This window comes from Oculina patagonica, chromosome 5 (genome assembly GCF_052425735.1).
Source record: "Oculina patagonica isolate OP01 chromosome 5, crgOcupat, whole genome shotgun sequence".
NCBI classification, from domain to species: Eukaryota; Metazoa; Cnidaria; class Anthozoa; order Scleractinia; family Oculinidae; genus Oculina; species Oculina patagonica.
This window is the reverse complement of record NC_135762.1, coordinates 26,563,006-26,588,609: the sequence shown is the minus strand read 5'-3', so window position 1 is coordinate 26,588,609 and position 25,604 is coordinate 26,563,006. Positions and strand designations below refer to the sequence as shown.

General features: G+C 38.7%; 1 protein-coding gene across 1 annotated transcript; it reads left to right on the top strand.

Moving 5' to 3' along the window:
* Positions 1-13,006: 13,006 nt before the first annotated feature.
* Positions 13,007-24,585, top strand: LOC144653551 (uncharacterized). The gene is made up of 5 exons (XM_078513581.1): positions 13,007-14,065; positions 15,152-15,653; positions 17,131-17,324; positions 20,872-21,216; positions 23,746-24,585. Exons 1-5 carry the CDS (start codon positions 13,143-13,145, stop codon positions 24,185-24,187), a joined length of 2,406 nt encoding a protein of 801 aa, XP_078369707.1. The 5' UTR covers positions 13,007-13,142; the 3' UTR covers positions 24,188-24,585.
* The last annotated feature ends 1,019 nt before the right edge of the window (positions 24,586-25,604 follow it).

Here is a 25,604-nt window from a genome sequence, read left to right as displayed (position 1 = left end):
TTTTTTCTTTGCCCTCCCCCCCCCCCCCCCTTTCTTCTTCCTTCTTCTTTTTTTTTTTTTTTTTTTTTTTCTTCCTTTTTTTTTTTTTTTTTTTTTTTTTTTTTTTTTTTATTTTGTGTTTTTTTATTTATTTTTTTCTTTTTTTTTTTTTTTTTTTATTTTTTCTTTTTAAATTTTTTCTTCTTTTTTTTTTATTTTATTTTGTAAAAATTTTTTAAAAAAAAAAAAAAATTTAAAAAAAAACGAAACTATTTTATACTGCCCCTCTTTATCTTCTTTGGAGCACCAAAAATGCTACTCCTCTCTAATGATATGTACCAGCTTTCTTTCCCTGTTTAAGAGAGCACTATCACTTTAAATCATACATTGCATGGAATTTATTTATTAATGCAAGGTACATGGTAGTTTCATGGTTTTATTTCATAAAACATTGATGGCATAGTTTAATAAACCTCTCAATAACGTATAATGTACATTATTTCCAAAACAATATTAAGAACCTCAGGAGGACAAAACGGGGTTAAAACAAAGCTGTTCCACGAAAAGCTGTTCTTCGTGCACTTCCCAACTCACTGAGAAAACGTACGATTTCTAACGAACGAGTCATCAGATTTTCGAATTTACATGTTATACTTTATTAAGCAAGAAAACTGCTTACAAAAAAGCCAGCCAGTTGGGTTCAATGTTTTTTCTCGCCAGCTGGAAAGTGCATGCAGTACAGCTTTTCTGTGGAACAGCTTCGTTTTGTCCTCCTGGAACCTCATTAAAACATCTTCAGGCTGATTTCTCATTAAGCACATGATAAATAGGAAACGCATCAACCTGAATCTCAAGATCATAGGTTCTTGTATGCGGGTGTTTACTGTGTTTGATTTATGAACATTGACTACAATTATAATAGTTGAGTTTAGTTAAACATAAACTGATTGAGCAACTGATTGAACTTTGAACATTTTATTACCGAGCGAATGTTCTCAGATTAATAAGTTCTTTGCAATCTATAGTGGCCTGGTAAGTCTTGTATTGTAAGCCGTCAGCGTATAATCTTGTCACTGACGCGGCCAGCAGCTCGCCGCTGATCATTGACGAGTTTTGAAGTTCCTCCTTAAATAGACAGGACTACATCGCCGCTGATTATCGGCAAGTTTTAAGTAGATAGCTCTATATAAGGTTAGTTAAGTCTATCACTACAAAGTTGGCGTATTTCTTGTCGTTCGTATAGTGAAACAGTCACATAATATGTGGCTCCCTGATTCACTGCGGCCAGCACCTTAAAGGCAATGAATGATTTGCCACTAATCGGATCCTGTGTTTTGCGTGGAGGATTCTGGGATCGCTAGGGGGCAAACATTGCAAGTCGCTAGAAGAAAATGTATGGCGAAAAGTTGTTTTGACGCTCAAAAATACGATTTTTGGAGGGAGATCAAGGCTTTTTCACCAGTATTTTATCAGAAATGGATTTGGGCAATGTTGGTACGTTGAAAGTGTTAGGTTTTGTTTGAATAACCGTAAGATATGCGATAAAATCTACCGCTTTTATGAAGGTTTACATGTATTTAACAAATAGATTCCATTTTGCCGTGCGTCTGTTCAGTTATAGATCACAGATGACGTCAAAATGTGGTATGAACAGAGAAGTGGCCCACGAGGCGCTAGCCGAGTGGGTCACTGATGTTCATACCACATTTTGACGTCTTCTGTGATCTATAACTGAACAGACCCACGGCAAAATGGAATCTATTTGTTTTATATAATAACTCAAGACTTCAGCACACTTCAGTGTGAGCAATGCCGCCGTAAAGATGAGCTAAGTTGTTTTGATTTAACTATTAAGTTTTCGTTAACACGAAGCACTGTTATAATCCGATTAATTAAATAAACAGAAAAATGGTCAATTGAAAGTCAATGAAAACTCTAACCTTTATTCCGATTTGGAAAGTTGTTCAAATCTGTAAACATAACCGAAGCGTTCAACCACAATTCGTTTGTTTCCCGTGGCATCGTCCAACTGCACAACATCGGTCAAACTTTCATAAAGATTTCGGATAATTTCTCGAATAATTCACTGTCTTCTTCAAGCTTGTTTCGCCCAGTTAAATGCTTCGAAAGGTTAACGATGCTTGGCGTATTGTTTCTCACTGGACATTTGTAATTAAGCTGAATTTTTTTGCTTTGTTGTGGCCTCGCAAGTTTGAAAAACTTTGCCGACAACTCTGATCTGGACTATGGACTCTAATCACGCGCGCGAGTCACACCACCGCGTGACGTCATCCATGTGTCTGTACTCTGATAGATCATAAGTAAGAACCAATCAAAATGCGCGTAGAATTCAGGTTATTAATCGGGCGTGGCCGATTTAAGGTTTACCCTTTGGTCGTCCTAGAGCGTAGTCTCCTGGCGCGGCCAAAAAGACGGGGATAGCTCGGGGTTGCTACAAAACCGCTACGGGTGACGCATACCGCAATGGTTTTCATTTTAGTTTTGACAGGAAATCGTTGCAGGCACACTTGGTCGACTTTTGGGTTAATGTGTAATCAGGTTGTGTTTTTTTGCTTCGGCGGAAGGACAGAGAAAAAAGCTTACGGTGCAAAGTACAGTATGGGGCCCAGTTCTCGGCCACTTTTGACGTAAACTTGTATTTCTTACCTCAGAAGAACCGCAGGAACTTGAAATTTCTCCCAGAGCTAGCTACATTATTCAGCTTTTTGGTGTAAAGCTATCGACCGGTCAAAAATTAATTTGCCCGAGCAATAATAAAAATAAAAGCTCCATTTGTGGGCGCAGTTCTCGGCCACCTTGGTCCAGTTCTCGGCCACTAAAAAGCTTGTGCGTAATTATCTGTAAAAAAAATGCTCAATTAATTTTCATAGTCATAAAATCACTCTGTAAACCTATTTATGTTATATCGATCCCAAATTATTTTTATGAGGCTTTGTTTTACTTTAGAAAAGAAGGATTTTAACGCGCCTAGTTGCATATGTGCAGGTTCTGGCAAAACCGCATTGTGTGACCCGTGCATTTAGACGGTTTATTTTGCAGTGAAAAGGTCTTGAAAGATTTAGGTGTTGTAGAAATAATAGACAAGACAAGAGTCAGCTCAAAACTTAGAGATAAGATTGAACTTTATTTTTAAAACATTTATTTCTTTCATTCTGGCAGCAGCAGATGAAATTATATTAAAAACCAAGCGCTAAGCTGTGATAGCGAGCAGGGTGGCCGAGAACTGGCAAATACGCAAACGTCGCAAGAAAAAATTTCGAAGTAAATTAAGACCAAAAAATACAACGGTTCAACGAAAAGTTAACTAAAGCAGAAAGATGAATTATTCTACGTTTCACATGCCAAAAATTAGCTGGTATGGTGGGGGCTTTTGGATAAAATACGAATTTAACTACATCCATGGGCAAAGTACAGTATGGGGCCCAGTTCTCGGCCTTTTTTGACGTAAACTTGTATTTCTTACCTCAGAAGAACCGCAGGAACTTGAAATTTCTCCTAGAGCTAGCTACATTATTCAGCTTTTTGGTGTAAAGCTATCGACCGGTCAAAAATTAATTTGCCCGAGCAATAATAAAAATAAACGCTCCATTTGTGGGCCCAGTTCTCGGCCACCTTGGCCCAGTTCTCGGCCATTTTTGACGTAAACTTGTATTTCTTACCTCAGAAGAACCGCAGGAACTTGAAATTTCTCCCAGAGCTAGCTACATTATTCAGCTTTTTGGTGTAAAGCTATCGACCGGTCAAAAATTAATTTGCCCGAGCAATAATAAAAATAAAAGCTCCATTTGTGGGCGCAGTTCTCGGCCACCTTGGCCCAGTTCTCGGCCACTAAAAAGCTTGTGAGTAATTATCTGTAAAAAAAATGCTCAATTAATTTTCATAGTCATAAAATCACTCTGTAAACCTATTTATGTTATATCGATCCCAAATTATTTTTATGAGGCTTTGTTTTACTTTAGAAAAGAAGGATTTCAACGCGCCTAGTTGCTTATGTGCAGGTTCTGGCAAAACCGCATTGTGTGACCCGTGCATTTAGATGGTTTATTTTGCAGTGAAAAGGTCTTGAAAGATTTAAGTGTTGTAGAAATAATAGACAAGACAAGAGTCAGCTTAAAACTTAGAGATAAGATTGAACTTTATTTTTAAAACATTTATTTCGTTCATTCTGGCAGCAGCAGATGAAATTATATTAAAAACCAAGCGCTAAGCTGTGATAGCGAGCAGGGTGGCCGAGAACTGGCAAATACGCAAACGTCGCAAGAAAAAATTTCGAAGTAAATTAAGACCAAAAAATACAACGGTTCAACGAAAAGTTAACTAAAGCAGAAAGATGAATTATTCTACGTTTCACATGCCAAAAATTAGCTGGTATGGTGGGGGCTTTTGGATAAAATACGAATTTAACTACATCCATGAATTTTAAGGAGCCGTAAACAAACAAATTTTTCGGGAATGCAAATTCACCTACCTCCGCGTAAACTCGACGTGTGAGCTTTCTATATCGAATTGAACGATCAAACTCAAGATACTTAAAGCACATGAATCAGTCTATCGTTTGAAGGAATTACCTTTTTCTTTTAATTCAACTGGAGTGTGAAAAAACGCGTTAAACACAAAGTGGCCGAGAACTGGATCCGGCCGAGAACTGGGTCCCATACTGTACTGATATTCACCATTGTGAAATTGCACTTACTTTGACAAGTTAAAGTTATTTTTGTAAATGAAAAAGGTAACGTCATTGATGTCACGCAGTGTTTTTTTTTAGCAAACTAGATGGTTTGCTGGTTTCTGACTATGAATGGGGGTGTGATCTTGCGGTATATTTTTTGAGCCTGATTCCGCCGTAAAACTTTTTTTTTATTTAGGAAGAACTGTGTCGATTTTCATTTCTGAACAATTGGTCGTCAAGTTGTTTGTCACAAAGAGTAGAATGTTTGTACAGCATGTTTTGGAATTATTTTAGATTTGGTTAGTAAGACGCTTCTGAAGACCTGAGCAAAACATTGGGAATGTACAGTATTAATAGGAACTTGAATGGAATTTTTCACAAGTTGGATAAAGGTATCAACTGAAAAAAATGGACTTCAAAATGAGAACTTGGATTTTGTTGTAATTAAATTTTATCGCGGATTGGATGCATAATATCACGGCTTTGAAAGTCTTCAAATAATTAGAAAGGTTCCTTTCTTCCTTTTGATCTTATTGTTATTTTCATGTATTGATTATTCGAAACTGGTTTTCGTTGATACGAAAAAAAAAACGGGTTTTCACTGAATTGCTTGAAGTATTTTTAGACGTGATATATTGGCTTAATCAAATTACATTGTGCACGAAATATTTGTTATTCTTTTGTCTTGAAACTTTGAGGAAATTGAAATTTTTGTTTGACAGTAGTGTACGAAAGGCATTTTATAGAACTGAATAAAAAATAACAAACATTGATAAAGGTTATTTCAAAGATTTATTTTGCCTGATTTTGAAGGGTTTCAGGAGTTTTAAAGAGTGCTGGTAAACGGCTGTATGTTGTTTGTGATTACGGATCTTATTTAGTTTCGAACGCTCTAATTTTTGAAAGGTTAAAACAGGTTAAAACCGGGCGGTTTCATGAGTTTTTTGGGTAGAAAGGTACGGTGGTGGTCAAAAAAAAAAATGTTTAGAAAGGAATGACTGTAGTAGCACGTAAGTCGGAGGTTTGCGTGAGTCACGGGGTATAGTATGCGTGAGCTGGATTTCCGGCGTCATAACGGCATGTTTTGTACTGAAAGATACACTCGACGTTAAGTTAGCTTAGTCGGCTTGGGAAACTATTTTAAAAATGAATGTTGTAATAGTTAATTAATAGTAATCTAGAATTAACCCACTCTCGATTGGAGTCTGTTCTGGATTCGCGCTACCTTTTCGCCGCGAAGGAATTTTGTAAAATTTCGCTAGTGGAAAGAGGTACTGTAAGAACAGTATCAATAACTCAAAAGGAGGAACTTCTTTGTAGCTCTGAATTAAGACGTATGATAAAATTTTAGAATAAGAAACTTTCGATATATGGTTTTCATATTGTTTTTGTCAATTTCCTTTTGTGGCAGATTTTTTGAGAATCAGCTTTTCTTTCGTGTGATGACAGACACAGGACAGAACGAGAGGTGGATGAGAAAGATGCCGAAGATGAATAGGCACCGAAAAACGACAAGAACCGTGAAGGACTTATCTTTAGAGGGCGGGGAGTTTTGGGATACTGTATTTCGAGGACTGGACTGGACTAGTAAAACGCGGACTAGTAAAACGCGGACTTGTAAAACGCGGACTAGTATAACGCGGACTAGTAAAACGCGGACTAGTAAAACGCGGACTCAGATAAAACGCGGACTTGTAAAAGGAGGACTAGTAAAACGCGGACTAGTAAAACGCGGACTTGTAAAACGCGGACTAGTAAAACGCGGACTAGTAAAACGCGGACTTGTAAAACGCGGACTTGTAAAAGGAGGGCTTGTTAAGCACAGACTTGTAGAACGTGGACTTGTAAAACAAGCGCTTGTAAATCGGATAAAACTAAACGGTTTAGCGAGCGAAACAATTTGTGTTTGAAGCTCTTGTGTGTTTCTTCGACGGCATATTTCTAGCTTTTTTGAGCACTCTATGGTCTGTTTTAGCGTGGAGATGTTTTTGCAGTATAGCACATGTTCGTTCTGCAAACCCCTACTAAAACAACGAGATTGATGCTATGAGTTGTGTGCATATGTTTCTTTCTTTTCACTACTTGATGTCTGTTGAGTGCACTCGTTTGTATTGCTCGCACGAGGTAGAACGGGGCCCGTCCAGGAATCAACAGTCAATGGTAAATAAAGGTGACGGGCTTACACGACTCCTACGTTCGTGACATTAGAATATTTGCCGTTAAATGTTTAAATTCGGTCTTTCGACCTTATTTGCTTCTGACTTCTTTCTGAGGGTACTGTTTTAATTTAGGGGCAGTATGTGGTAAATAAAGGCAACGGGCCTACACGAATCCTACGTTCGTGACATTAGAACATTTGCCGTTATATGTTCAAATTCGGTCTTTCGACCTTATTTGCTTCTGACTTCTTTCTGAGGTTACTGTTTTTTTTGAGACATTATGTATTGAAGAGAGCCGTAAGATGATTGTGGCCAAAGAAGTGTCTAGAGGCGTTTTACAAGTCCGCGTTTTACTAGTCCGCGTTTTACTAGTCCAGTCCAGTCCAGTCCACGAAATACAGTATGCCGGGGAGTTTTAGTATAAACAAAGAATTCTACCGGTTTCGCTCCCAATCGATTTCGCACCGTCCGAGTTCGCTCCCACCTTATACCGCGTTCGCACCCAGTGTGACCGAGTTCGCTCCCTAGTATGACCGAGTTCGCTCTCAATAAAAACCGAGTTCGCACTCACCCTTTTCGAGTTCGTACCTAACTTTTTCGAGCCTTCTTAACCGAGTTTTCAATCGCAGCCATCTTGAAACTAAGGCACGGACGCGAGATCTGGGGCGACCGGAAACAGCAAAGTAAGATGTTGTTTCCGGTCGGTTGAAATACTGTATGCAAACAGTTGTGGACAGATTTATAGACAATCTCGTCCCCAGAGCCTGTGTTCCCCTTGACCAGCGGTCGGGAAACTCAACGGCTCTGGACGAATCCAAACCGGAACCAGGAAATCCTGGTTCCGGTTTGATTGTGCGCGTGCGCCAGAGATTGCAAGACTCTTTTGCGCACGCTCCACGTTCCACTGAATAATTAATCGGGCGTGGCCGATTTAAGGTTTACCCTTTGGTCGTCCTAGAGCGTAGTCTCCTGGCGCTATTACAGTAATGGTATGAAACAAATGTTCAATCATTCATCAACAAGTTATGATCATTTTGTTGACAATAGTAGTTCCCCGGTAAACAGTTGTAGTACTGTCCCATCAAAGTGCAATGGCTGGAAAATACCGAAAAGCACATGACCTTCAGGTGAAACCGCACCTTACAGTATTACCAATACACTGCACTTTGCTAAGTCTTAAAACTTTACATTGTCTAGTCGTCTACTTTAATCGTTTATTTCTATTGTGTGAAATACATTTATAAATTGAAACCATCATGTCATTAAGTAATAATGCAATCTCGACAACGTTCTAGATATTATATTATGCACACTAATACAGCTCATGCAAGCCCTGTGACTTACACAAACACAGTCGGACTGAGTGCTACTTAAGTAACTACTTCGTCGTTTCTGCTGTACTGAACCCTGCCTTTCAAGGCAAAACGCCCGATTTGAAGCTTCTCAAGCTTCTCAATGTTCTTGTTATATAATGTGAAATAGACATCGCGTATAAACTGGGGTCTCGAAATGTTATAAAATTGGAAATAGCTCAATAAAGTCCTTTCAGTAGTTGAATAATATTTAACGTTTGCACAAGCTGTAAATTTATTAGTCACGTCTTTTATAAACAAATAATTATTATGGCTTCGTAATATTAAAGGTGACAGACATTCACAGTCTCCTACGATCGTGACTTTTATAAATTTCCCATTCGCTTTTGGATTTGGTCGTTTGTTAAATCTATTTTGTTTATTACTAGTTTATAACGGGAACTATATCCTGTCAGCTGTATTATTAAGAAGTGTTTTAAGTTGAGTAGAGCCCTATCAATGCCGCCAGCAAATGTGTAGAGGTCGAAGGTCTGCGTAGTTTCCCGGTAGTACATTTTTACACCTCTGCACTGTATTTATTGTTATATGAACTTTATGTATTGGCTATTGGAACTGTCGTGATTTATCTTGGCTCATTTATATTTGCAAGATGTGCTTTAAATTCGTTCTGGAAGGACAAGATCTTAAATTGTCCGTGAAGATGTTGATTAGTACAGTGTTGCGTGAATGTGTTGCTTCGTATCGCGGATGACATGTTTATTTTTGTTTAGCCAGAGGCTGCTTAGCTTTACTTCGAGAAAGATATAACCTTGTTTTAGAGCCGGCCATGCTCATGAAAAATCATCTTTCTTATTCTTGGGCGGGTGGAGTCTTAATATTCCATCGCGAGGAAGAATCTTTTGCCTCTCTGGGTACCTTCGATAGTTATCACATACCGCAAACAGCACAGTCATCGCTAGCGACCGGGCATATTACTAAAATTATTTGTATAACTTAGGATAGAAATAATCCTGTACACACGTAAATACAACCCAAATGGCTTTATTAAGTAATTTACTCCCGATATATACCTAATTTGTAATATTTCGAGACCATTTTGAGATGTTAATTTCAAAATAAACCTTACGAAAGCAAGGAGGTTTATCGGTAAACTTGATCACATATTTCACGGTTATTCAAACAAAAACTTACACTTTCGAGTATTAACAATACCCAAATCCATTCCTGATAAAATACTCGCGAAAAAGCGTTGATCTCTCTCCAAAATCGTATTTTTGAGCGTCAAAACAACTTTTCGCCATACATTTTCTTCTAGCGACTTGCAATGTTTGCCCCCTAGCGATCCCAGAATCCTCCACGCAAAACACAGGATCCGATTAGTGGCAAATCATTCATTACCTGTAGATTTTAGCGTTTAAAAAGAGACAAGATTTTAACAAAGTGCTTCTAATTCTTTATTCAAGATTGTGTCCCCTGTCAAAAACACTTAGTCATTCCCATAACGGGAACTGATACTATATACTTGTTACATGAAAAAATCGCGAAAATAATCTCGGGTAGGGAGGTGCGGCCCGGCCTTCTAAGCCCTGACCCTGTTTAAGACACAAACCTCTGATTTTCCTGCCCTGTTTGAGACAGAATGCCAATTTTTGATACCCCGTCTAAGACATAAACAAGAACCTCACTGGCTTTGTTGTAATTGTAAATTAAGCTAAGTATCAATGCCGAAATCAACGTAAATCTGCAATACGGAAGAATTTGTCAAAATTCTGCTTTTGGCTAAGTTTGTATAATTTTATACCTCTGCGGGCATATAAGCCTATCCTGTTTGACATTGGTCTCTGTAAGAATACCCAGTTTAAGACAAAAAGGGGTGAAATATATACCCCGTTCAAGACTAAAAAGCCTGAAAACCATACCCTATCGGGCCGCACGTCCCCGTTAAGCCCTTATAAGGGAGTACCCCCCCCCCCCCCCGGGGAGTATCATTGTGTCCAGTTCAGTAGTGGACCAAGTCCACTGCTGGACTAAGTTGGCGAGGTGCAGCTTGGGTTTGGGAATTTGTTTTAATTCCATCCACTGGATTTTTCTTAAAATTGCCAATTGTTATTGATGGAGCGTGGAGCTCAGTTTCAGTAGCCTTACTGCTACCCTCACGACTGTGGACAAGCTTTATTTGCACGACTATAAGTAAATACAGTAGCGTAAAACTTAACTTAAGCGAAACTTATAACAATAATAGTCAAGTAATAGGAAAAAAGCAATTACGTATGTGTTACATCACTTTTATTCGATAGAAGATAATTTCGTGAAGATAAGCATCTCAAAATGAACTTCATCACTTCAGTATTTTTAAATTATAATTAACATAATTCATGATTTTGGTGGCTTGCATAGGAGATAATTGTGTTATGTTTGGTATTTGATTCTCTATTTTTTTGGAAAATTCAACTCTAAAACTACAGTATTTAGTACAGTGAAAAAGTAAATGAATTTCATCTTCGATTTGTTTGATCCACACGTTGCGCTGTTGTGTATAGTTGTGCTGACCGTTTTCTGGTAGGCACTGTCTGGTCTGCGTTTATAACTGGCATGCCACGTGTTTAAAATTATCATAACTTAACTGGAGCGTAAAATTAAACAAAGCAGTTAAGCTTCAAAACTAGACTTTTCACGGAAGACATTTCAAGCACAAATTAAACGGACGAAGTTTTGAAGGTGAGCGTACGTTATTTAAAACCTAGTGTTGTTATCTGACCGTGATTTGGCTTGTACTATTTTGCGCAACTAATCTAGAGATTTAAGAGTTTTCACTAGCGATTCCTTTCTTTGCTATTACGAAATTGTACGTCATAATTGTACGACCAACGCATGCAGACACAACAATATACCAAATAAGAAAGAGTGTCTCGCTGTCAAAGGCATCAAGTGAAGAGAATATCTAGGTCCCCTACGAGAATGCAACCGCATATCGGCCGGATTCATCAATCACAGAGTTCCGTAGAACCAACAAATAATCAAGATCTTAATTGCATAATTATAATCCCATTTAAGACGTGTACATGAAAACACAAGTCGCTTAGTTTGAGTATATGGTAAACAAGAGCTTTCTAAATCGAGTACACGGTATTTTTCTACACAAATATATGAGTATTAAGTAATAGGGAGGAAATTTTGGACATTCAGGCAACTTTTTTGGAGAGGTTGGGGCCTTAATTGGAATACCAATGCCTCACCTGGCTGCACTTTAATGGAATTCAAGTGGTTCGAAAACGGTTATTCCAAATTGAATTTCTAACAGGTAGACTTGTTAAAGAAAAGGAAACTAAATTTTATTGGGTCTAGTTAAGGCTAGTTCATAATCAGGTACATTAGGTTTAAGTTTTTTTTTTCTGCCATTGACAAATCTCAACGGAGTCTAACTCAACCGACAAAAACACAATATCCTTTGGATTATATAATGAGCGGCCTACTCATTTTTTAAGATATACTACTTATTAACCGAGAGTGAGGTCATTACAGGGGAATCTCAGACCGAGGCCTTGATGTATTGACCGAGCGACAGCGAGGTCAATACATCAAGGTCGAGGTCTGAGATTCCCCTGTAATGACCGAACGGACGAGGTTAATAAGTTATTTATTATATGGCCTTTAAGCACTATTAAAAAAAGAGTATAATCGAGGGAAGAAACACTGGAGGTAAAACTCGCTCTGTGGCTCTCTTCGTCGCTCATACTAAAGAAGTATCGGTATGCTTATATTTTTCTTTCAGTTATTGAAAAGATAATTATATTTTGTCGGCATTTTTTGTTGTTTTTGCCCCCTCGCTAGTAGCTTTCACTCACAACTCAAAAAACCGTCGAGCCGAGAACAATTTTCATAATGCCCGGTCATTACAAGAAAATAATGCCCGCTCAGCAGCCAATCAGAGCGCGCGTACTATTGTAGCCATATAATAATGATTAATAATACCTACTTTATTCAACATCCATATCAACGGTATCACCGACACTTGCACAGACAGCGAAGTAAAACTATACGCCGACGACACGGAAATCCACGCCAGCGCAAAAGATGTTAGTGCAACAGAGAAACGTGTCAACAGAGATCTAAAATCAGGGGCACCCAACGGAATATTTCGTTAAAATATCTGTTCGGAAGAGGATTTGAGATCTAGAATTTTCGGAACATTCATTGAAAATTTTTTTGCTTGCCTGCCTTTCCTAGGATTTTCGAATATCTAAAAAATGGTATAATTGTTAATTTTTAACGGATTTTTACTCTAAAAAGGTCACCTAGAATTTTCGGGAGCCTTTCTCTGGCTGGAATTTTTTCGAAAAGGTAAGTTTTGATCCCTATAACTTTCGGATCACTAGACTTTCAGCTAGGAAATCCGAACAGATAAAAAAATTTTAGGGGATAAAAATATGCCTATATCTACCGTTTAAATACTAAAATACGTTCAACGGTGCTATCTTTAAGTGTAAAATGTACTGCAACATGGTGGAATCAGAATGGTTTAATCAGTAATCATAAGAAATACGAGGCTATGTTGATTGGATCAAAGATCGCTGACAGTAGTACTATTATGTTGTTTTGTTCTTATTTTTGTTCAGTTTTCAGGTTTCAATATTTCGTCTATATTAGACTGTCCAAAGCATCATTATAACGATTTTGAAAAAAAAAAGATTCCTTGTTTCTCAGCTTTTATATGGTCAAGAATTTTGTTTGTAAAGATTTGCAATTGAACAAACGAAACATTAATTGTAGTGTCACTTTAGAAGGCAAGCACATGTTTGGTGTATGGAAATATTTCTTACAATTAACTCATAACGCTTGTGATGATTATTTTGAAGTTTCAAACAGGATTTTTTGCTCCGGTCATCAGTAAATGACTATTTTTACCCTAAATCCAGTCCTCCGTTTTATCGGACAATTCAATGTAACTTAAAATATATATAATTTTATTGCAGCATCGAAAATTAAAAGCTTTCCCGCTCGATGTCAAAACTTGGATTATCGTTTTCTGGTGGTGGGATTCGGTCAGCGGCCTTTTGTTCAGGAGTCTTGCGCAGACTGCTACAGAAAAATGTGGTTATAGACTACCTAAGCTGCGTGTCAGGGGGCGGTTATACAGGCACAGCCTACCTAGACTGGAAATACAGGCATGGAAAGAAAGATAACAAGAAATGGCATCAGGAATTCTTCGACCACATGAGAGAAGGTGCTGGGTTAATCTGTCACTTCCAAAAACCCCGCCAAGCAGTCTTGGAGATCGTGGCCCTTTCGAGCATAATACTATTTGTCTGTATCCTTGCACCTTTTATTATATGGGGGTCGAGCGCATTTCCCATGGCCTACATTATCGATTTTCTGTTTGGCAGTATTCTAAGAGGTGGTGAAACACCTTGCCCCGAGGAAGTCCGAAGTAACCCTAACGTTACCGTCGAACAATGCGAACAGAGTCGGCGGACATCTGAAGCCATTTTCCATCGGTTTATCTTGTTCGGGGCACCCGTTGCTGTTTCATTTTTATCCTACATCATAAAAGGCTTTGTCCAAGAACGAAAAGTTTTTTTCGATTTTATGGTCACGAGTGGAATAATTTGTTTTGGTTTTGTGTTTATGCCATGGTTCATAAACGAGTTCCTTCGTCGCCTTCCAATTTGGATGAAAATCTATCTCATTCTACCCTTGTTCTTCGTTTGGATCTCATTCCCAGCCATGCGTAGAAAGGCAACACTGATGACCGTTCTGTACGCCTACTCATTCGTTATTCAGAGTAGAGTTTATCATATCACTTCCTTTGGTGTTGAGTACAGTGATGAAGTTTTCAATCAACTGCTGGGTGTGTCAACAATTTGTATGTGCTTTGTTCCTCTCATTGCATCAATACAGCAACGCCTTGCTCACGTGTATGTCAGGTAAGTCGTTTCATATTCAAAATATTGAAGAGGCCGTCTCTCTGAAAACCGCCCACTCAAATTCGCGTCAAACTCTGGCAACTGAAAGTCTTTTAATACCGAGGCTAGAACTAAACAGATTTAGTTCGATTCAAAATGATTTTCTGACCGCGTTAGGAGCCATTAAATATTTTCCCTCTTCGGGCTCGCAGCAACGCCTGGAAAATTAGAAAAAATGGGCATTTTTCGAGCCGCTGTAAAATAATTCATTCGCATCGAACACCGACAATTTTAGATCAATTTAATTTGTTTATACAAATTTCTAGTTTTTTAAGAAAGTAGCAAGTTTTCCATCGATTTACTAACTAGCTGAAAACTCTACTTGAGTTCTAGCCTCGGTTAAGTCTTTCAGGTGCCAGAGTTTCAAGCAAATTTATTTTTTGACGTGGATTTGATTGGGTGGTTTTCAGAAAGACAGCCTCTTAACACCTTATTTGGTCTCGGGAATATTCGCCAAGATTAACAGAGCCTGAGGCGAATTAATGTTTTAGTATAAATTTCAGAGGCAAATATTAAGCACTGCAAAACAAACACTAAAAAAAGAACAAAAGCAGCTGGTAGCTTTGTTAAATCGTTGGTAACTTCTGTTCAATTGTGCAAATGCTCTTGTAATGAGTAGCTCCGGTCAGAAGAAAACCAAATGTAACAATCGATCTGTCACTGAGTTTCTCATGGCTGCGGCGCTTTACAAAACCACCTCCGCATTTACGATCAATTATAACGCTTTGATCATGGCAGCCTTGGTAGTCCTATTTTAAAATTTCCAATGTTTTTGACTTGGAGTCATTTCTTCAGAAAGTTTTTTTCAGCAAATGCCACCATGTTTACTTCATTACAGGATTACCTGGATGGTAAAGGGGGCATGGCTTTGTAACCAGCCCTTGAGTGGTTTTTTGTAGAGAAATTGCATTCGGTAAGAATTTACGATAGAGACTCAGTGGAGACCTATAAAAAATTTAAGTGCTAAAGGTAAATGAACTTTTGGAAAGATCGAATCCCGGCTACGTTTTTCTAAAGCTATGTTTTTACCTTTGATTGCCTTTGCAGATGGATAATACAAAAGGCATTTTACTACCCAATGACTGTTGGACGATGCGGTTGCAGTGGACTCTCATGGCGTGACCTCATCCTTTTTTGCCCAAGCTTTGGTGAGCCCAAAATTCAAGCAATAAACCCCAAACAGGCGCTTACCTTAGATGACCTCGACGGCTTGACTCCCACCTACATTGGATGCGCTACAATCAACAGATGGCGACGTACCACCTCCCCCAGAGAAGCGCACTATGAAGTCCTCACTATGACCCCGCATATCATCGAACGTCTTGATCGTGCACCTGAGGATGAAGAGCTTTGCGGTAAATTGAAACCCAGGAATGTGTATTTGTCAGATAGCGCTGCAACGTCTGCGGCCGCAGTTGACCATGAGATGGGAGCAATGCAGGGTGATGAAGCGCCTTTTAGAGATTTGAAAGTCATGTTGGGCTTGTCTTTTGGCGCGTCAGTTGTGGCTGATAAGAGGCAGGAGGAACAGCGACACTTCTGTATTCAGGTGACGATTTTAATGATAGATATAGATTGTTTAGTTAGTAAGTTTGTTTGTTTTATCGAATCAACTATCCCTTTTTTACAAATACAATACAAAACATGCGGTGGTTAACATTACCTCATCTCATTCACTTATCGACAGATCAACTATCAGCTTTATTTTCGTTTATTTTAATCTCTGTCTTTACTAAATTCTTCCTCGCCCTCACTTTTTATCGGACTTTTGTCCCTTTCATCTCTCAGGCTTCATGGCGACTGGAGCTTATCAAGAAAACAATGTGAAGTTTCGCGAAGTTAATGTCCGTACTTGTGAACCGACATAAAATGACATTCAGTATAATTGTGTAACTAAAAAACAGTTGCCACCATGCATTGGATTGAAGTGCTAATATTTTCTCACCATAAGATACCTCATGGGCTGTAACCAGCAAGGAGCAAGACGAGGCACTTGCCTCGTCTAGTTTTTAACCCCCAAAAAACAGAAAATCTTTTAGGTGAGAACACAACTATTTCCCAACTGATCATTAAAAACCAAACATTATGTCTAGACATAATGTTATTTATGTCGAGGCATGTTCATTTGGTAACCCGTTGGGAGGTTCCGTACCGGGTACAAGGTTTAACCAATAACATTTTAGGGCGGTGTCTGCTATGTAAAAGCAGAAACAATTGCTTAATTCTTCCTTTTATTCCTCGCCATTGAAGTGTCGAGAGCTCTAGAAAATATTTCCCTCCGCCACCCCTTTTCGCCTACCAACGGGTTTTTCTCTGTTATCAGCCGTTTTTTCGAATGGTTATTTATTTCTGTTTTATTGTTGTGGTGGCGTTTTTTGGCGCCCCACGTTTACATTTTCGTATAATCTGTTCAGATCTTCTATATGTTGTTATGACTTAGAGATGATTGATTTAATTAAAACTGCCACATGCGTGGCCAATTTTCTCCAAGTCATGTGTATTGATGAGTTTTAACCTTCTCAACCCTTCGAAGTATCTTATTCAAGCAAAGCTCGCGTCAAAGGTCGTTTTTTCTAGGAACATGCATCGATATAAAGAATTTCTGTTCTGTTGATTGATGGTTACTGCCACTGTTGCTACAATTATGGCTATTTTGTCCTTTCCAAGCTTGATAGTGTTTTGGTTTGCTGTTATAATGAACATTCTGTGGTTGCCGATATTGTTGTTGTTGTTTTTGTTGTTTATAGTGCCTGCAGATGCATCAAGGAATCCACCGAGTATTAAATGACAACCACTTTTTTTTCCCTTTCTGTTTGTGTACTCCTTTATCAGTTTTGTTGTTTGTCTTTAGAAACTTTCCCTTGTCCTTTCCGTTTTTCCTGTTGTTTGATTGCTGTTGTTGTTTGTAATGCTTGTAGAGGCATCAGCGCATCATTCGAGTATTAATTGACAGTCACATGTCCTTTGTTTTCTCTTTGTTTACTTGTTTGTAGTTTAAGTATTTGTTTGTTGTTTCTTAATTTCAGATTCTTCCCGTACTGATAGAATTCATCCGTATTCTTCTGCTGGTGAGCTTTTTTGTTATCTATTTAAGGACCAACAATGGTAAATACTTGGCAATTGGCGTTCTGATAGTTTTTGGCTTTTCTATGTTGTTTTCCTCAATGGCGCTGGTGCCAACTGGAGACAGAGTAGCTGGAAGACTGGAACGAATTGCAAGGTAAAGGTTTGCTAGGTTGCGATTTCACTGCGTGGTCAAACACAGGGCGCCCAGGCTCACGCTTTGACAACTCGGTCAAAATGGCGGCTTCAAAATTATAAGGATTTGTATGAAACATTATAGGAAAAAACCATATCGAAAGAAAATATAACAAGCCGCTAATAAAGTTCACATTCACTTCATATGTTGTCTATGTGACGTTTCTTGACAGTTTTAAAGCATTTAAACCCAATTTAACCTATATTTTCAATTTTAGTTTACTCTTACCTAAATATATGCAAGGGTGAACACTTCCGACGCTAGATAAACACCACTGTTCGACACAAATGAGCCAAAAATTGCTTTTAATTTGATCCACTCACTCCAAAACTTCGCATGGGCATAATTCGAAGACCATTCTTTTACTGCAGCAAACTTTTGATTCGCCTGCCACTCTCCGCGATTTAAGAATACGGGAAAAATAACAAAGGTTTGCAAACTTTTGGCTTTCTCCAACACCTTGAACCAGAGACTATGATTGGGCGATAGTTGTCATGGCGACGATACCCTTGACAGTCTCGTTTGCCTCCTTCCCCTACGGGAAAAAAGTATCGTCGCCCTGACAACTATCGCCTTTCTTTCCGCCATTTTGACCGAGTTGTCAAAGCGTGAGCTTGGTTGCCCTGTGGGTCAAACGTCTCAAACAGCTTTTCTTTCTATTTCGGGGAATTTCGTTTAATTTAAAGTGTTAGCTTGAACAAGGATAGATAGGATAGTTGCTCAGTGTAAACATATTCCAATTTCCTCATGTTAACGAGTGTTTCTACTTTTTAGGGCCTGTTTATATGGAGGAGAGTTGTCCCTGGTAGGAGGGTTACCCTCCATACCGAGCCACCCCGGACGAGAGAGCTTTTCATACGTTTCTTTATAAATAGCTGCGAACTGTTTATATGAGAAATTGCAAAGTTGGCTCGGGGGGCAGGGTGACCCTGGCTGGAGGGTCACTCGCTTTGAAGGTAGGGTGACCCTGGGGAGCGAGCCAACTTTTTTCCATATAAACAGTTTGGGACAAGTTGACACATACAGAGCATGCGCAAACGCTGCAGTCGAAAACAAAATTGCAGATACCGTATTTACTCGAATAAGCGCCGCGGCGCTTATTAAATTGTTCGCGTCTCAAGTGCGGCGCTTATTCGAGGGCGGCGCTTATTTGAGGGCGGCGCTTATTTAAAATTTGGACGCCATAAAGAATTTAATCTTTTTCCGTAATTGAAAATAGCGTCTTTTGATTGTCAGTCTTCGTCTCTTGCTGAAGAAAGAAGTAGCGCTAGCTGTCTTGGCAATGTTTACGGCCGTCACAACATAAACAGAGCTGCGTATTGCAAGAATGTTGGATAGAAGAACAAATGAGCGAGTGGTTAAACAATAACATTGAACTGCAAAACATCGCTTTTGATGAAAAAAAATTTTACAAGTTTGTTTTAAAGTTGCTTTGTAGTGCTGCTACTAGTTAAATGGAATTCCTCAAATAAGCGCCGCATCGTGACTGCGGCGCTTATTCGGGGGCGGCGCTTATTATCTTTTTTGTCCCAAATGCGGCGCTTATTCGAGGGCGGCGCTTATTCGGGGGCGGCGCTTATTCGAGTAAATACGGTACATTGAAATCGAAGTCGGCGGTAAATTTGTCCAAAAAATGGTCATGGTCGATGTTTCAGCGTTCCTTATTTAAAAAAGGCAGACATAATAGATGTTTCAAAACAACTCTCGCCAGTCTTTTGAACCGAGAGGGCCAAGTTTTGGCTCGGTCAACAGGGACAACTTTTTCTTATAAACGCTCGGCAAAAGATAGCTCGGGGGAGAGGGTAGCCCTCCTACCAGGGACAACTCTCCTCCATATAAACAGGCCCTTAAATGTTCCGCATCAACTCCGCATCCGAACCAAAGACCTTTGACAAATGGCGCCGACCGGTCCGCATATCGCTTTGTTCAGGGAAACACTTACAACTTTTTTAGTAAAGCTCCAAAAAACTTAGTAAATCGTCAGGATACCGGAGAAGTATCGAACTTTGAACGGTGAAAATTAAAACCTTATCTTTGAAGCCTTTTCTTGTTTTTTTTTTTTTTTTTTTTGCATATTTCTCTCGTTCGACCACGGTCGAAGTTGCGATTAGCGCATGACAGACTTTCTTTGGTCTCGTCACGCAATTTATCTTCAAACTTAGAATGCGTGACGAGCCCAACGTGATTCAGCCTGAAAGGACAATCGTTCTTAGGCCATGTTTACACGGGACCGGTTTCAAACCGATCAGGTCCGATTATTCGGACCGGATGGGCCTTCTGTTCACACGGGACCGTTCTGAAGCCGTTCCGGAACGGATCCATAACTGGACCTGCTTTTTTGCAGGTCCAGTTATGGATCCTTTCTGGACCGGTTCCATGTAAAAACCTGGATCGGCTCCAAACGGTTTCATGTAAACAGAAGCCGATCCGGTTCCGGTCCGGTCCCGTGTAAACGTAGCCGTAGAAATCAATTGGTTACCCTACTTACGAGTGCAGGTGCCGGAACGATCCTCTAGCTGAATTTGTAAAAAATAAAATCTGTTCTTTTTCCAAGCTCTCCACTGTTTCAATGTTTCAAGATGTACTTGAACGCACAGGCAAATTTAGCGATTGCATTATTGCTCTCAATTGCTTATTAAAAGGCAGTCTTTCTGAAAACCACCCACTCATATTCGCGTAAAATAAAATAATTTTAAATTGCTTGAAACTCTGGCAACTGAAAGACTTTACCAATGCTTGAACTAAAATAGATTTGTTTTGGTTCAAAATGATTTCCTAGCCGCGTATCAAACCAAATCTGTTTTAGTTCTAGCCTTGGTAAAGTCTTTTATTTGCCAGAGTTTCAAGCAAAAATTTTTTTGGCGCAAATTTGAGTGGGTGGTTTTCAGAAAGACTTACTCTTAAGAATGGATTTACTTGCATTTGCTCGTTGAAGTTTTCCGTTGTTTTTAGTCGAAAACCATTAAAATTACAACAGGCAAAATGCGACGGCAGTACGCTTGTGTGGCAAATAAAAATGACTGGATTTATGAAAACCAGGTTAATGATATTTTCACCGTTTTAAGGGCAAATCGCTGTAAACGTGTTTTTTCCTCTCCAAAGTAGACAATATAAAAACTAAAGTGAATGTCAGTCCTTTTTTCTCTCCTTTTCTCTCTTTTCTACCTTTCATTTTTTTCCTTTCTTTCTCGTCGTGTTTTTAAGCCATATCGCAGTGAAATGTTCGTGGTCAAAAACACTCAGGTCAATTTTCGTTGACCACGTTTTCATTAATCCACTTGCAACGTCAAGTAAGATGACACATCTCAGAATAGTAAACCTTAAGTCTTCATTACTCCAATTGAATGGGTGCAGTTAAACACTAAGTGACAAGTTGCCTTTCTGTGCACGGTCGTGACAAAAAACCCTGGCCGTTGTAGGGAGATAGCCCTTAGTGAACTTTCGACTTTATCCCTGTAAGTTATTCATTAATCCTTTTGTTTTTCAAACTTTAAATTTTATTCAACAGGTGGTGCACGATCAATATCTCCTTCATACATTACATGCGTAAAATGATGCAAATCACCAACCATGGTCCCAATCCCCCTCCCGTTCTATCCCTGAGTGACGGCGGCCATATTGAAAACCTTGGCATTCTACCTCTACTGAAGCTCCGACTGAATAAAATCATAGCTGTAGATGGTGGTTGCACCATTTCAGATAAAGACTACGGGGAATCCTTGCTGATTGCTTTGGACATGGCCAGGAAAAAGATAGGCTGCTCATTTTCAGCAATGGACGGACGAGATATTGTTGAGGACATTCGAGACAACTTTGTGGAGAGAAGTCCTGGATCCCAACCAAGCAGTTACAGGTATGATGATACTTAGAAGCTAAATATAAGGGTTTTAGGAGAACCATTTGTTTTGCTGATCACTAGGAGAACCAGAAATGGCCGGAGAGACTAGCTAATGCTAGTTAAAATATATGCCAGTTTTTTTTTTTTAAGACGGAATGCATCAGGAAATCGAGTAACATTGAAACTGAAACTTTATTTCCCCTCAATATAAGGAAGCGTGTTAGCTATGAAGCAATTAATGCTAATAAAACCGAGCATTTCACTGTAAACAGCACAATACGCAAAGACCAGACCACAACACCGGGAACTCCATGCCGGCCCTACTCTTTACGATAAGTGTGTGCTTTCTTTTACGTCCTCTGCTGACTATAACACTGAAGATGCAGGAGACGGGGCTTACGGTTTATCGTCCTTATCCGAAAAGACTAGGATATCTAACCATTCGCAGATATCATTGCAAAGGTAGCATATTCTCCTCAGTTACTTTAAGACCCTGAGTGTTGGTGCGGTCTGGGAACCGATCCCGAGACCTCCCGCACGGAAGTCCTGCGCGCTACCAACTGAGCTTAGCTCAAAGTTCAAAAGAGCCATTTCAAGTAAACTATAGGTGAAATTTTACGTCTGGCTAGGCCGTTGTCCGTTAACGCTATGTATTTGTTGGTATGGTGGACTGTGTGGACCCTGTAATATTGCACGACGGTAGATAAATTTGGAACAAAATATATAAACAGATTTTAAAAAGTTACGGTTACTACTGAATAGATAAACAATGCAAGTTTTTGTCAATGTGGAGGAAATCTCTAAATAACTTCCAGGCAGCTATAGTTACAAAGGCATCCAAGACCTAGAGCGACTTTGGGGTAACTTTTTGGAGCACGTTAATCTGCCATTTTCCCATAGCCTCGCAATAAGTTCATTGCATAACACCAATTACCTTATTTTTAGCGGCTACTAATTTAAGTGAGTTTAGGAAGTTGGATAAAAATCGCTAAATTAAGTCCTCGCTCAAATTTGTCTCGGTCAAATTTAATACTCGTTAAATTTAAGTCCCCCTCCCACCCTAAATGGAAACAAAATTTAGCATAGTCGACTTAAAAAATTCTTTTAAAAAAAGATGTTGGTAACTTTGTTCTTTCTGGCAATGCAAATGGTCTTTCAATTTCATGTGATATTTTACTAAACATCTATTTCCATTTTAGCTATAGGTTCATTAGAGACTGGTTTACTCTAACTTTTTCATTTTTTTTGGAAAATCACTAAATTAAATAGTCGCTAGCTAAATCTTGCTCTGAAAAAATCGCTAGAATTAGTAGCCGCTAAAAATAGTAACGTTAAGGTACTTAGTGCTAGGCATTAAACTTATGTATGTGCCATTTGACCGCCATTTATCTGGCTACCTGTTTTTCGGAATATACAGTCTCTGGTTCATAAATTAAAGTCTCTTCGAGATATCGACGTTTTTGCATGAAGTATGAGTCGAAGGTTTATCCTGTGCATTGTTCTTCGAACTTATCATTACAGTTTCTTTGTAGTTTAATTTAACAATTTCCTATCTTCGCGGAGGAAATGCAGCCATATAATTTTGTCAAAAATGGCTCGTTCGCGCCGGGTATTTATACACATATTCCTTAACATTACACAAATAAACAGTGCAAATTTCAGCGAGATCTGACAATTCTATACTTTAAAACTGCAAGGACCTTTCGAGGCAGTCGATTACGGCAGCGAAATTAGCAAATGAAACAGAAAAATATGCGTTCGACGCTTTGTTTTTGCGACGCTATATTTGAATTGTTATAGGTAGACCGCCGTTCAATGTGTTCAAGGCCGTATCGTTACGATTGCTCCATGAAAAAGCACGAAAAAAAAATACGGATATTTCCGACTACTGTCGGAGAAAACATTGCGTAAACAAATCGTTACACTCAAGCTGCGTTTTGTCTAGGCTCGGCGAGGGTCGGATATCAAGACCCAGGATTAAACAAAAGCCACATATACAGTGAATGCTTTCGAATTATATTTGAAGATGAAATACGAAAGAATTTTGCTGTCTTTGACTGAAATTCCACTCGAACTGCGTAGATACTATCGCATGTTGTAAAGCCGATTCATGCAACATTGCTCTCAACGCGATGTAAGTGCTAGTGATTATTTATTCGTGTTTTAGTTACGCAATCCATTGTTTGTGCGACGCTTTTTATAGATCGCCTTTCAGACACACGTGCGTTGAGATAAGAAAGCTGACATGTCACTTTTAAAATTGTTATATAACGTTTGTAAATGTGACAAGTCACGTTTTTTCCACGAAATCGCAAGTGATCACCCACAGCGGAAAGTAATCCCTTGAGAAATTAAAACAGTCCCTTGAGAAATTAAAAAAGTCCCTTGAGAGTTTACAAATATGTGGATCCAAATTTTGTCTACTAACCCCTATTCTACCATTTTTGCTTGTAAACAAGCAAAAACGTCGAAAAAACTAACCCAAAACAGTGTCCGCCAAATTGCTTAAGCTAACGTTTTTTACTCTTGTGAACTTTTTTCCAGATTCAAAGTGCATTATTATGACAAAAATCGTCACAGCGACGGGAAGACTAAAGTTGGCGAAGGAGAAATCCTTTACATAGCTCCAAGGCATCCTGATAAAGCAATTAAAAAATCAGCATACGTGACATGGGGGGAAGCGTTACGTGACATCGATGTAGATCTCGAGGCAGGGCTTTGGGGCGCTGGACCCGAGTTATCAGCGGAAGAAGCCGATCGCCTGACGTTCTGCTGCTGTGACTGTTGTCATGGAAACACATGCCGCGGTTTGTCTGAGGCGATGTGTGGGGCGTTTCCACATCATTCTACTAACAATCAGTTTTTCACTCCAACAATGTTCTCTGCGTACCACAGAGAAGGATATCGTGCAAGTGTGGAAGCAAATGTGGCTGAGTTTGTGGGTGGTGAGACTGCAACTCCCGCCCCGGCAACGTTTTTAGTTTAAACTGAATACTAATGAATAATTCTTTTCCAATGGAAGCCGGGTGTTTTTCATTGACTTTTGGCTCGAGGTAAAAGGTCATTATGAGCTGAATGATCAGAATGGTTTAAACTGACTTAACTACGTCTATATTTTAGCTTTAGGGACGGACCATTAAAATTTGTAAACGTGGATCTATATCTGGACAAAGGACTTTTTACTATCGCATTGTCAGTTTATGGAACAATTAAGATAACTCCCTGAAGCTAGTGCTTCAGTTCCACAGGTTGCTCGAAATCTTTTAAAACGTTCTTCGAAACTTGCTCCAAAATCTAAAAAGTTGCTCGAAAGTTGCCTCAAAAAATTCAACACATTGCTTGAAATTTCCCAAACAGTGGTTCGAAATTTCTTAAAAATTTTCTCGAAAGTTGCTCCAAACTCCAAAATGTTACTCGAAAGTTGCTCCAAAAATTCCAAAACGTTGCCTTTAAATAAGAAATTTTTCCAAATATATGCAAATTGCGATTTGAAGGTCAGATTAGTAAGCATTTTCATGCAATTTTACTGCAAAAGAAACATCTAAATAACATTCTTAAAAGGACAAAATTTGTTGAATTTCAAGGATTTCTTTTACTTAAGAAAAATCGTGATGATACCAATGACGTCATGTTTGCGGACGAGATATATTAAATGACGAATGATCTGAAAAATTGAAGCATCCTCTGAACTTCCTCGGAAATCTTCAGCAAATTTCTTTAATCTTCGGAAGGGTTAAATAAATGCTCGGAAAAGTTAAACTTTCGTACGGCCTTCGAACAAAACACGGACAATCCCTGGAATTTTTCGGACTATAAATTGCAAAAAGTCGCTCGAAAGGAAAAAAGTTCCTCGAAGATGAAAAGTTGCCAAATAGTTGCAGAGCAACTTGTGGAAAGCCCTACCTGAAGCTCTGTGACACAGTCTATACTTTTAAACGTAAATTATGAGCTAACCTAATCGCTGAACTGAATTTATTGTAAAGACATTTTGAAGTGATTTCAAGACGCCATTCTCGCTAACGTAAATATATTTTATTTAATTGTTTATACAAGCATGCCATCTGGTTTTGAATTCTTAATTTTTTTTATCGATGTTTGTATTCTTTAAACTGATTATGGTGAAATAAAGTTATTTTTATTATTAAATAAAAAAAATTATATTATTACTATTGTTATTATGATTATTATTATCATAATTACGATAGAGAAGTGCAATTACTCAACAGCATTACAACAACTCCTTTTTTCATGATGTCACGTAGTTTCTAATACAGAGATTTAGCCAAGCCTAAAAGCGGACTTCTAGACTTATTTTCTGGTTCTTCACATTTTGTGAAAATACTCTCATTGAAAATACTGTCATTGAAGCTATTCAACGTATATTACTCAACAAAGATCCATAG